Source organism: Lipotes vexillifer, unplaced genomic scaffold (genome assembly GCF_000442215.2).
Source record: "Lipotes vexillifer unplaced genomic scaffold, Lipotes_vexillifer_v1.1 scaffold61, whole genome shotgun sequence".
NCBI lineage: Eukaryota > Metazoa > Chordata > Mammalia > Artiodactyla > Lipotidae > Lipotes > Lipotes vexillifer.
Genome location: NW_006787051.1, coordinates 2,552,396 through 2,564,938, shown reverse-complemented (window position 1 = coordinate 2,564,938; position 12,543 = coordinate 2,552,396). Strand labels below are relative to the sequence as shown.

At 45.6% G+C, this 12,543-nt stretch overlaps 1 protein-coding gene across 2 annotated transcripts in view; it reads left to right on the top strand.

Moving 5' to 3' along the window:
- The window catches only part of SCUBE2 (signal peptide, CUB domain and EGF like domain containing 2), a 63,817-nt gene extending 56,246 nt beyond the window's left edge, over positions 1-7,571 (top strand). The window contains exons 19-22 of one of the 2 annotated variants that reach the window (XM_007459857.1): positions 133-330; positions 1,760-1,912; positions 6,338-6,417; positions 7,085-7,571. In XM_007459857.1, coding sequence (XP_007459919.1) covers positions 133-330; positions 1,760-1,912; positions 6,338-6,417; positions 7,085-7,237 — 584 coding nt within the window. In that variant the 3' untranslated portion in view covers positions 7,238-7,571. The remainder of the gene's footprint in view (positions 1-132; positions 331-1,759; positions 1,913-6,337; positions 6,418-7,084) is intronic. The other variant, XM_007459858.1, reaches the window with a different exon arrangement.
- Positions 7,572-12,543: the final 4,972 nt, after the last annotated feature.

The window sequence follows — 12,543 nt, the reverse complement described above, 5'->3', positions numbered from 1 at the left end:
TTTCCAGGGGCAATAGGGTTCTCCTCAGCCGAGCGGGGGCTGGCCATGACATCATTGTTATTATTATTTTTTGACCATGACATTATGACAGCTGTGTTGTGCCTTTGTAACTCATGGCATTCCCTCTTCCAGACAGAAGATGTGGAGGGGAGCTAGGTGATTTCACTGGATACATCGAATCCCCAAACTACCCAGGCAATTACCCTGCCAACACAGAATGTACCTGGACCATCAACCCACCTCCCAAGCGCCGCATCTTGATTGTGGTCCCCGAGATCTTCCTGCCCATAGAGGATGACTGTGGAGACTACCTGGTGATGCGGAAAACTGGTGCGTCTCACCTGTCTTCTCCTCTCCCCTTCCGAGGCCAGCTGGAAAGCCTGATGGCACGCTGCCTGGATTTATTATTTAAAACATTTTTTATTGAAGTATAGTTGATTTACAATATCATGTAAGTTTCAGGTGTACAGCACAGCGATTCAGTCATATATGTGTGTGTGTGTGTGTGTGTGTGTGTGTGTGTGTGTATATGTATATATATTCTTTTTCAGATTGTTTTCCCTTATAGGTTATTACATAATATTGAGTATAGTTCCCTGTGCTAAACAGTAGGTCCTTGTTGGTTATGCCTGACTTTAAATGGGAGAAGCAGGCCTAGAATGCCACCTCGTATTAGAACAGAGATGGGACATGAGTTTCTAGAGTTTGCCAAGAAAACAAAATTTAGACAAAAACCACAGGTTGAGGCCTCCTGTTGAACCCTAGAGGAAGTGATCCTGCAGGTCATTCTTCCCTCTGTGCTCACTGGGAACCCTCTTCCACAAGGACACAGAGTGTCAGTGAAGCTCATGCAGGGCTGGCTTCAGGACCCCAGACACTTGCCTCACCCTGGGAAGCCACTCATGGCTTAGGGACTGACCAAGACCAAGGGTGTGGTCCAGCCAGGAGGGACCCGCCTCCCATCCTGATGCATGACCCAGTGTCCATAAAAGGATACTGTCATCAACGCAGCTTAGAGGCAGTGTCATGAGGGGGCTCTGCCTGGATCTGAATCCCAGCTCCACCTCTTACTAGTTCTATGATCTTGGGAATACATTCGGGAACTTTCTGTGCCTCAGAGTGCTCATCTGTTAAAATGGGGATAATAATAGTTGCTACCTCATAGGGTTACCATAAGAAATAAATGCATTTTTATTTGTAAAGCACTCAGAATAATAATGACACATACTACTTAAGTATTCGCCATTCTTATTAGTGGTTACAATGTCTGGAGTCAGGTGTGGGTTTGAATCCTGATTTTTCCACCTACTGGCTGTGTGACCCTGGGCAAGTAATTAATTTCTCCATAAGTGAGATAACCACTGCACCAACTTCCTCTGGTTTTGGGGGCTGGGGGTTAAGTGAGATAAAAGTCTATAAAGTGCAGAGCACACTGCCTGGTCTAAGGAACCATGCGGTGAATGGCGGAGATTATCACCAGGTTGCAGCAGGTTGGCCCTGCAATGTGAGAGCCCTGACCTCAGCTCCTGCAGTGAGTGCTGCAGCCTGGGCTGCTGCCGTTTGCCAGCCATGGGCCTTGCAGTTAGCCTTCCCTGGGGCCCACAGTCACGACTGTGGCCCTTACGAGGACTCAGCTGGTCCTGAAGAGCCCTTGTACATAACTTGTTTTGTGGTGTGAGTATTTGAAAAGATGAGTGTTCATTATCTGCAGGCTCAGTGATGAGTCTTGAACCCCATCCCCTCCAACTCCCCTTGGCAGCTTCGTCCAATTCTGTGACAACGTATGAAACCTGCCAGACCTACGAACGCCCCATCGCCTTCACCTCCAGATCCAAGAAGCTGTGGATTCAGTTTAAGTCCAACGAAGGGAACAGCGCCAGAGGGTTCCAGGTCCCATATGTGACATACGATGGTAAGCACCGTGAAGCTCAGGCTGCAGCACGCGTAAGAAGGTTCTCTGCTATGAACAGAATCAACTGAGCCAGCTGGTAGACTGCTGACAAGCACGCATGCTCAGAAAGGCAGGCAGGATACGGAGAAAGGACATCGCTGACTCACAGGTGCCAAGTTTTAAACAGGCATTTGGGGACAGTGACTGCAAGGATGAACAAATGTTTTAGAAAATAAGTGAAAGCGAGCATAGCTTTGTGGGTCAGAACATGGGCGATGGCGTCAGCCAGGTTGGGTTTAATCTCTTCTGCAACTTTGTGGATGTTACTTACCATCTCTAGGCTTCATTTTCTCAGTGTGTAAATAAGGATAATCGTTAGACTTAATGTGAGAGTTCAATAGGATAATCCATAAAGGACTTGGTGCAGTGCGTGGCACATAGTAAATACTCAATAAATATTAACTTACTACAATTGCAGCTTTTTTTATACAGAATCCCAGGGAATGAGGAAAAAGACCTGAGTTCTGGTCTTGTCTCTGCCACTAACTTGCTGTGTAACTTTGAGCAAGTTAGATGACTCCTCTGGTTTCATTTTCTTCTTGTTAAATGAAGGGGTGGCCTGTGTGAGCCCTGGGGCCCTACCAAGCTCTGAGACTTGGGTGACAAACACTGACTAGGAACACAAAATGAACTGGGCCTTGTCCTGGAAGACCTCATAACCTAGCGGGGGAAGAGTTATCTGTTCATCATGAACTTATTCATTCATCCATCCCACAAATATTTAATGAGCATCTAGTATGCCAGGTATTGGGTGAGGTGCTGGAGACAACACAGTTAGTGACAGAGATACAAAAAAGAATATGGTGTCATAGATGCTACAATGGGGCATGTACAAGGCTCTGTGTGACACAGAAAAAGGGGCAGCCATTCATTTTGCATGGGTTTTTGGAAAGAATAGAGCAAAGTCTCAAGATATTTGTGTCTTGAAAGAATATGTAAGTTTTCTTATAAATGGGAGGAAGAACATTCAGGAAAAGGGAATGACATAGGCCAAAGAATGGAGTACCTGGCATGTTGGGGACTAATGATTTTGCCAGTTGGTAGGGTTCATGGGGCTCAGCAGTGAGAGATGAGATTAGAAGCAGGTGGGGTTAGGCTATGAAGAGTCTCGAGTGCCAAGCTCAGAAGGGTGGACCTAATCTTATAGGGAGCCACTGAAGGTTTTTAGGCAGACAGGTGTGAAAAGTAGGTGTTTTGGAAAGATGATATTCTATGGAGTTCCTGAAAACACCTCACATAGTTTATTTCTAACATGTGACAAACTCTAGAATCATCATCCTGGTGCCTGAAACCATGTCAAACACTAAGACAAGGGCCCTTAGTATCAGACTCCTAGGTGGACACACATGGCTCCCAGGTGGCTCTGCTGGGATTCAGAGCATCTTATCTCCCCAAAGGCAGCCAGCCAACAACCTCCCCCATCTAGGATCAGGAAGGAGCCAAAAAGCCACAGAGACTCCAGAACAAATGTCACCAAAGTTCACACATTTCAGTCAGGCTGTTCTCAACTCTGTGACACATGAAAACGTCTTGATTTTTTTCTTTAATTCAAACAAAGCATTGTAGCTTGAACCAGGGGAAATGACATATAACCCTGGTTAGGCCCACAAGAGTGTGTCTGAAATGTATGGACACCGAGGGGAGAAGAGAGGGTGCGGGTGGGATGAACTGGGAGATTGGAATTGACATATATACACTAATATGTATAACATAGATAACTAAACCTGCTGTTTGGAAAGATGATATTCTATGGAGTTCCTGAAAACACCTCACATAGTTTATTTCTAACATGTGACAAACTCTAGAATCATCATCCTGGTGCCTGAAACCATGTCAAACACTAAGACAAGGGCCCTTAGTATCAGACTCCTAGGTGGACACACATGGCTCCCAGGTGGCTCTGCTGGGATTCAGAGCATCTTATCTCCCCAAAGGCAGCCAGCCAACAACCTCCCCCATCTAGGATCAGGAAGGAGCCAAAAAGCCACAGAGACTCCAGAACAAATGTCACCAAAGTTCACACATTTCAGTCAGGCTGTTCTCAACTCTGTGACACATGAAAACGTCTTGATTTTTTTCTTTAATTCAAACAAAGCATTGTAGCTTGAACCAGGGGAAATGACATATAACCCTGGTTAGGCCCACAAGAGTGTGTCTGAAATGTATGGACACCGAGGGGAGAAGAGAGGGTGCGGGTGGGATGAACTGGGAGATTGGAATTGACATATATACACTAATATGTATAACATAGATAACTAATGAGAACCTGCTGTATAGCACAGGGAACTCCACTTCGCTGTACAGTAGAAACTAACACAACATTGTTAAACAACAATACCCCAATTTTTTAAAAAATTGTGTCTGTCACAGCAGAAAATAGTTGAAAACTGCTGTTTTGGCCGTGCAGAAGCTTTTTAGGTCTTCACCAGAGCCTATTTAATTCTTTCTTTCAACCTATATTTCAGACAGTTTTGATATCTGGTTCCAAGCCCAGAAGCATAGCAGTCACATTGAGAAGGGGCAGCTGAGGCTGCTACAGACTAGCCCACTGGCCTGGAGAGCAGGGAGCACCGTAGCTGCGGCTAACATGTGCTGAGTTTATGAGGACCAGGCATATGCCAAGTGCCCTTGACTCGGCACGTTCCTCACAGCCACCCATGCAATGAACACGACTCTCCTGATTTTACAGATGAGGCCACTGTGGCTTAGAGATTTAAGTAACTGCCTGAGAGCACAGCAGGACAAAGTTGCAGGGGTCTTTGGGACTCCTGAGTTCTTACCTACAACATTGGAGTGCTTTTCTCATGACAGTTGGAGCAAGTGAGGAGACACAGTAGTTCTTTTTTTTAAATAAATTTAGTTAGTTAGTTAGTTTTGGCTACACTGGGTCTTCGTTGCTGCATGCGGGCTTTTCTCTAGTTGCGGTGAGCCGGGGTTACTCTTCGTTGTGGTGAGCAGGCTTCTCATTGCGGTGGCTTCTCTTGTTGCGGAGCACGGGCTCTAGGCGCACGGGCTTCAGTAGCTGTGGCATGCGGGCTCAGTAGTTGTGGCTCACGGGCTCTAGAGTGCAGGCTCAGCAGTTGTGGCACACAGGCTTAGTTGCTCCGCAGCATGTGGGATCTTCCCGGACCAGGTCTTGAACTCATGTCTCCTGCATTGGCAGGCGGATTCTTAACCACTGTGCCCGACACTGGGAAGCCCGACACTGTAGTTCTTAAAAGCAGAGGAAAGATTTTTTAAAAAGATGGTGGTTTGGAAGCATTTGGGATAGTGGCAAACAGCTCTCTAGAACAGTGACAGGCGTTCCTAACGGTGAACTCCTCATCAAAAGGAGCTAATTCTCTGAGGTAGAGACTCTGCAGTAGAGGAATTCAAGATTAAAAAGAAAGAAAATGTACCCTCGTTCATATTTTATAGATTTTGTATTCACGAAAATGAAAGGATAAGATGAAAGAGACCACATGAATAGAAGACCAGCGATATTGTACATGTATTAAATTAGTAATTATGAGTATTATCCTATGAATTTCCATTTCCCATCACTTGAGCAGGAGAAACTTTTTCTCCCACACAGTTGCAGTGATGTTCTTATGATTTGTTTGGATTTGTTGCACATGATATGCGTACAAAGAGGCATTCTTTTCTGCCTGGAATTTAAAAAAGGTAGTGTTTTGCATATGCTTGATTTGAATTATGACTGTAGGAAATAGGCTAGACTTTGAAATGCTACTGATGCATCAAGGAAGATGAGGACTAAGAGTTGAGCAGCATGAAGGTCACTGGTGACCCCAACAAGCAGTTTTGGAGGAGTGCTGGGGGCCAGAGTTGACTGGAATGGGTGTGAGAGAGAAAGAAAGGAATCGAATTGGAGATAGTGAGTGCTGACAATTCTTTCAAGGAGTTTTGCTACAAAGGGGAGCGGAGACGTGGGATGGAAGCTGGAGGGAGAAATGAGGTCTAGAGAGGGTTTTTTTTTAAAACATTGGAGACACAACAACAGCATGTTTGCATGCTGGTGTGAAAGACCAGCAGAGACAAAATTTCATCACGTAGGAAAGGAAGGGCAGAATTAGTGGAAAAACGTCCTTGATTTGGTGAGAGAAGATGGAGCTGGTAAGCAAAGTGGAGGGATGGGTCTTGGCTGGATATACAGAGGTTCATCTGAGGGAGGAACAGGAGAGATGGATGCAGACACTGGTGGGTGAGAGGAGGTAGCGGGTGAGTCTGTGGAAGTCCTCTCTGATTGCCTTCTTAGTATCAGAGAGGTCATTGTTCTGATGGCAGCTACAGAAGGGGCATTTCTCAGAACCTTATTTGAAAAATGAAAGAGTCAGCCTGGAAAGAGCTAAAGCATACAAATGCAAAATATGTCCTTTATTCAAACAGAGGACTACCAGGAACTCATCGAAGACATAGTTCGAGATGGCAGGCTCTACGCATCAGAGAACCATCAGGAAATACTGAAGGTGAGTATGCACCCGAGGTGGCCACGGCAGTCACCCACAGGGCTCGCCAGGCGCCACCGAGGAAGGGTTTCCTCTTGCTACCTTTCAGACACTGAGCCTGCTCTGGGCTGAGGTCAGTTTTATATCTTCACCAGACTTAGTTTTTTTAAAAAAAAACTCAAGGGGCCATTTTTAGTGTTGTCAAATAAAGTAGTATTTTTTAGTTTGGAAATGTGTGGAGGAGCAGAGGGAAACTTGTTTATCAGAAATCCAAGCCAGCGGCAACTCATGTTTCCATGTTCATTCTCCAAATAGTTGAAGATTCTTGGCTCCTTGCTCATCCTTCCAGCCTGAAGTCCACCAAATTTTAGATACTTATAAGTATAAATAAACACTTGCCATATCACTAATGCTATAAATATTCCCCCAATTCCAAAGTTATCACATGGTTTAGAAAAACAATTTTTTACATATTAAATTTTTAAAATAAAAGTAATATGTGCTCTTTATAGATACTTAGGAAACAAAAATTGGGACTAAAAAAGATAAAAATCAGAGGAGACAATTTTCACAAAGCGTTTTTCAGCTGATCAACCTACCGCCTAACAGTGGGACATTATAGTTCCATTGGCAAAATGTCATAACGTTAAAATATTTTGGCCCAGTAACAAAATTCTGTTCTTTTCAGGATAAGAAACTGATCAAGGCTCTGTTTGACGTTCTGGCCCACCCCCAGAACTATTTCAAGTACACAGCCCAGGAGTCCCGGGAAATGTTTCCAAGATCCTTCATCCGATTGCTCCGTTCCAAAGTGTCCAGGTTTCTGAGGCCTTACAAATGAGGCTGCCCACGTGCCACTCAGCACAGCATTGGGCTGTGGGCTGGTGGAACACAGCGATCTGCTTCTGCAGCCAGCATAGCCGGATAACGCTGCCTCTAGTAGCAGTGGCTGGTTAGAGTTCAATTTTTATAGATAATACAGATATTTTGGTAAATTGAACTTGGTTTTTCTTTCCCAGCACTGTGGATGTGGACTGAGAACGGCTTTGAGTCTTACTCGCTTCTCACTGCTGTGGGCACATGTCTTGGATATGTCAAGGGCTGGCTGAGCGGGACTTCAGTCAGCTCAGGTGAGATGCACGTGTCCTTCTTGGTCCTCACTCCTCCTTGAGGGGCTGCCTTGTCTGAGACTTCAGCTTCTTCCAGCATAGTCCTCCCTAAGGGAGCCCTCTGCATTCAGGTGTCGGCTCCGACCAGGCAGAGCAGGAAAGGGGGGAGGGAGGGAGGGAGAGTCCTCCAGGCATCATCTACCCACCCAGGACCTGGGAGGACTCAATGACTCCACAGCCTTCTCCAGCCTGTGTGACCTAAGTTTGATCCCAGAAGCTTGAGTCCTAAGCAGTGATCACTAGAAATTACTTACAGCAGAAAGAATTAGAAATAAAAAGATAGAAACTAAGCACTTCCACAGACATCATAATGTAGACCTATCGATGGCCTTCCCTGTTGCCAGTTTCCACCTCAGAGCAAATGCACAGTGCTTGTCTTACACCTTCAGCTGTGCCCTCAGGGCACCACTCTTCTGGGTGCTGCAGTAGAGCCTGGAGAGTTCAGATAGGATGTGATCTCCTCGATGGATGAGAATCCATCCATCATGAAAAGGAGATTTCACACACCCCGAGTCAATACCGCCAAGGGTTCTCCTTCCTCCAAGGGCTTCCCAGCACAGGGCGTACAAGGTCCAGGTGCGACGTGGTACAGACCAGCCTGTCATGTTTGCCCTCCTTCCCCTCACCAAGCTCAGAGCCTGACTGGGGTCCAAGGGCACGGGCTTCACAGCTCAGGGTGGTCTCAGGCCCTTAATGGTCACCCACTGCCGGAAGCACACAAATCCCGGCCTCTCAGTACCACAGAATCATCTCACTTTCTCTTGGCACAGTGGGACCTCACAGTCACTTTCTCCCACAGGAATTTGATTTTTCAATATTATTGAATTTTTAAAAATTGAAATCCACAGGCAAAAATCTCATTACAGTGAATAAAAAAGACTTCTATCAAACAAGCTGCCATTTCCCTAATGAATGGGCTGACTACACACAACCATAGTGTTTTAATTCAGTAGCAAACGAACTCTGCACACAATCAATTCTCTCCCCCAAAGTACCAAAAAAAAAAAAAAAAAAAAAAGATTAAGAAACATTTTTGAAGAAAACAAAGATTATTTCATTTATTGTTAAATTCTCTTTTCACCTCAGTGTTTTGTTTTTTAACCTATTAATAACATTGAGTTTTTAAAAGCCCAATCAAACTTTAAAAAATTTATTTGGATGGTCCTAAATAACCATTTCTAAGTCTCTCTTCAAAAATTTGATCATCTTCGTTTTAAAAAATAATCATTAATACAAGTACTTGGAATTGGTGATGCTGGAACTTGGCCAGCATTTCTGAGTCTGACCCTAAGATGAAAATTCAAATGTAATACAACGTGAGTTAATGACCTGACCGATGGCAGCAGAACTGCGCCACCCCGTCCAAGCATGTTAGTAACTTTGTCCTTAGGACTGTCTGATTCTGTATGGCTGGTTTCACAAGAAGGCTAGGGATGGCAGTACAGTGGGGGTTGGAAGGAGGCTGCATAAACCTGGTCTCTGTGAAGCATCCTCCAGGAGCTGGGCCATGCATGAGCCACTGAGGCCCTCCTGAAGCTTCCTCTCTATACCCATCAACCACTTTGAGAGACTCTGTGGTCCTGTTGGAAGACTGGATGGCAGGGGCTACTGTTGCTACCTGTTAAATCAGTAAATAGTTATCAAACATCTGCTGTTTGCCAGGCACTGTTCTAGGTCCTAGGGATGCACAGTGACAGGACAGACAAGGTCTTGTCATTTTAGAGCTTACATTTTAGAGGGAGGAGACAATGAACAAATCAACACGGAAAGTACCAGCTAGTAGTAAGTGCTATGTTGAAAATTAAAATAGTTAATATAACAGATGATGGTGTGGCTTCTTTAGGTTTGGGAATTGTGGCGGTTTCTCTAGGTAAACGGTATTTCAACTGAAAAATAAATGGCGAGAAGGAACCAGCCTTCGACAAATCAGGGGGAAGAACATTCCAGATAGAGGAAAGCCAGGTGCAAAGGCTATCAGGCAGCAGCAAGCATGTGTGTGGATCACAGACTAGTGAGAAGGCAAGTGGCATGAGATGAGGCCAGGGAACTGGACAGGGACCAGAGCACACTGGGCTTTGGAATTCAGAATGAGGGTTGTGGGTTTAATTCTAAATATGTCGTGCAGCTTTTGGAGGGGGTTTGAACAGAAAAGTGGGGTGATCTGATTTCTGTTTTTAAAAGATAGCTCTGGTTACTGTATGAAGAATAGGTTTTAGAAAGCAGGCACAGAGGCAGAGAGCAGTTAACAAACTACTGCAACCAACCAAGCAGCCATCCAGTGAGAGATGAGGTTGTCTGGGTAAGGCGGGAGTAGTGTAGAGGAGAGAACAGAAGGATTCTGGACATGTTTTGGGAGAGAGTCACCAGAACTTGCTGGTGATTGGGTAGAAGGGGAAGGGAAGGACATCAACTGAAGGTTACCCCTAGTTGTCTGAATAACTGGTAGATGGAGAAGACTGCAGGAGGAGCAGGTTTGGGACACGTGACAATCTAAAAACCTGTCTACAAATTCTTTGATGCTCCTTCCATGCAAAGTTGGGGGCCTTTTGCCCCTCCCCTTGAACCTAGGATCTGTGACTGATTAACCAATCTTATATGGCAGAAGTAACATTTTACTAGTTCCTGGGCCCAGGACTTAAGATACTAGCAATTTCCACTTCGTCTTCTTGGGAAACTCACTGGGACTTCAGTCACCGTGCCTTGAGGAAGCCATAGCAGCTCGTGAAGAGAAACCAAGCCTTCCCCACCTCCCCACAGCCCAGCTGACTCCCAGGTGACAGCTAGCAAAACTTGCCAGCTAACCTTAGAAATGGATTCTCCAGCTGATGCTTCACTGAGCAGTCCCCGTTGAGCCGTACCAAAATGACAGACTTGTGAGCAAAATCAATGATTATTGTTGTTTTAGTCATTAGGCTTTGGGTGCTTTCTTATGCAATAATAAGACACTGGAAAAGAGAGAAGATCAAGAGTTTAATTTTGGCCGTTCTAAGTATGACATGTCTATTAAGTATCCAAATAAAGAGTTCAAATAGGCAACTGGTTCTATGAAGTCCCAGGAGTGCTCAGCGCTGGAATATTAATTTTTTTTAATTTATTTTTTTTTTGCGGTACACGGGCCTCTCACTGTTGGGGCCTCTCCCGTTGTGGAGCACAGGTTCTGGAGGCGCAGGCTCAGCGGCCATGGCTCACGGGCCCAGCTGCTCCACGGCATGTGGGATCTTCCCGGACTGGGGCATGAACCCGTGTCCCCTGCATCGGCAGGCGGACTCTCAACCACTGCGCCACCAGGGAAGCCCTGGAATATTAATTTTAATGTCACAGAATAAAGAATGAGATGGGTTGAGGTCACCTGGGAAAAGTATGTAGATAAAAGAAGACCAGTCAATTCTGAATTCTGGGGTTCCCTGTGTGGCCACAGGGACAGAACTTACAGGAGCTGTTGATGAAGTAAACAGGGAGAGGTCAGAGCTGACTTTGCCTTCCTTCCACGAGAACAAGTTTTGTGGTAGAACTCTGAGTGGGAGAGGAATCTATACATGTCCTTCCCTCCAGCTGTGGATATTGTTCTTGAGCCATTTACTGAAGTGCTGCTTTTATGGCTTTAGCCACATTTCCCTTGAGCTTCCAATGCTAATAAAAGAGTGCTTGCCTTTTCACACTAACGGATGATTATCTTCACTTTGGAAGATTGCTTCCTCTGAATCATTCTCTGAGCTGTTGAGTGTGTCATCTGTAGGCACTCACTGGATTTAGGTTTGCAGGTGATTTTATAACTGTCATATGGAAACTTGGGAAAGGCAGCAGCTGCACCACACAGAGCAAGGAATTGTGGATCTTTGCAGGAAGATGCACCAGGGCTGCTGCATGGTGCCCACCGCTGCAGACCACTGCAGCCAGTGGGCCTGTGCACCGGGAAACCCTGGGCTCCCTCCTGCACACCTCAATCTCCTCCTCAACTCAGAAGACATGCCTCTTACTGGGGCTGTCAGTATCTCTGCTTCTTTTCACGTGGGAGGATGGATCCCAGGAGCCTTACCCAAGTCTACATCACTCTTAGTATTCGGGAGGCACATGGATTAGGTGAGGCTGGAGTAAAGCACTTCCTCACCAAGTCAAGGGAGGCTTGTTACCTGTGGCCTTCTTGCTAGGCAAGCCATCAGCTACCTCCAAATCCAGGTCCTGGGTGTTGCCACTAGGAGCCCATCCACAGGAAATTAGAAGCCTTGGAGAGGCTTCCTCCCTGTGTCATCTACTCCAGGGGCTTGTGAACCCAGCTCAGGGGTGTCCTGGATATCTGTGGTAACATGCTTCCTTCTCCCTTCAGGCAGTCCTGATCTGCCTACAGGAGACCAACATCTGGGGCTTGATGGCCCAGCAAGGCTGCTCCTGTGATTGACAGCTATAAAGACATAACTACTCAGCAGGGATCACTTTCCAGAGCACAGGATTGAAATAGATTTAGAAAGTGAACCACTCATTCACAGGCAGGTTGCTCTAGCTGAATAAAAGGGATACAAATTAAACCCACCTACTATAAACAATGATCATAACTCAGCATTGCTTGGTTTTCGGAGTATCTCATTAGGGGAATGGACTACAGACCTTAGTTACTAATAATTCTTTGTTATGTGTTTGCTCATTCATTCATTTATACAACATGTTTACTGAGGGCTTACAAAGTGCTAGGTATTGAGGAACCGGTGATCCTGTAATGAGCAAAATGCTTTTGTGGAGTTTAGATTCTACTGGGGGGAGACAGAAAATAAACATATAGTAAAGTCAAGTGTGATAACTGCTATAAAGAAAATTTAAAAGGGTGAAAAGGTAAGAGTGTGAGGAGGTGGTGGGAGGAAGCTGCTACTCTAGATAGGGTGAGCTCATCATTGGAATCATGAATCCAGCCCCCTCCCAGGGCACTGGCTCCTTAAACCAAGCCTGGCAGCACTGGCCCTGGCAAGTTCCTCTACCCACCCAGCAG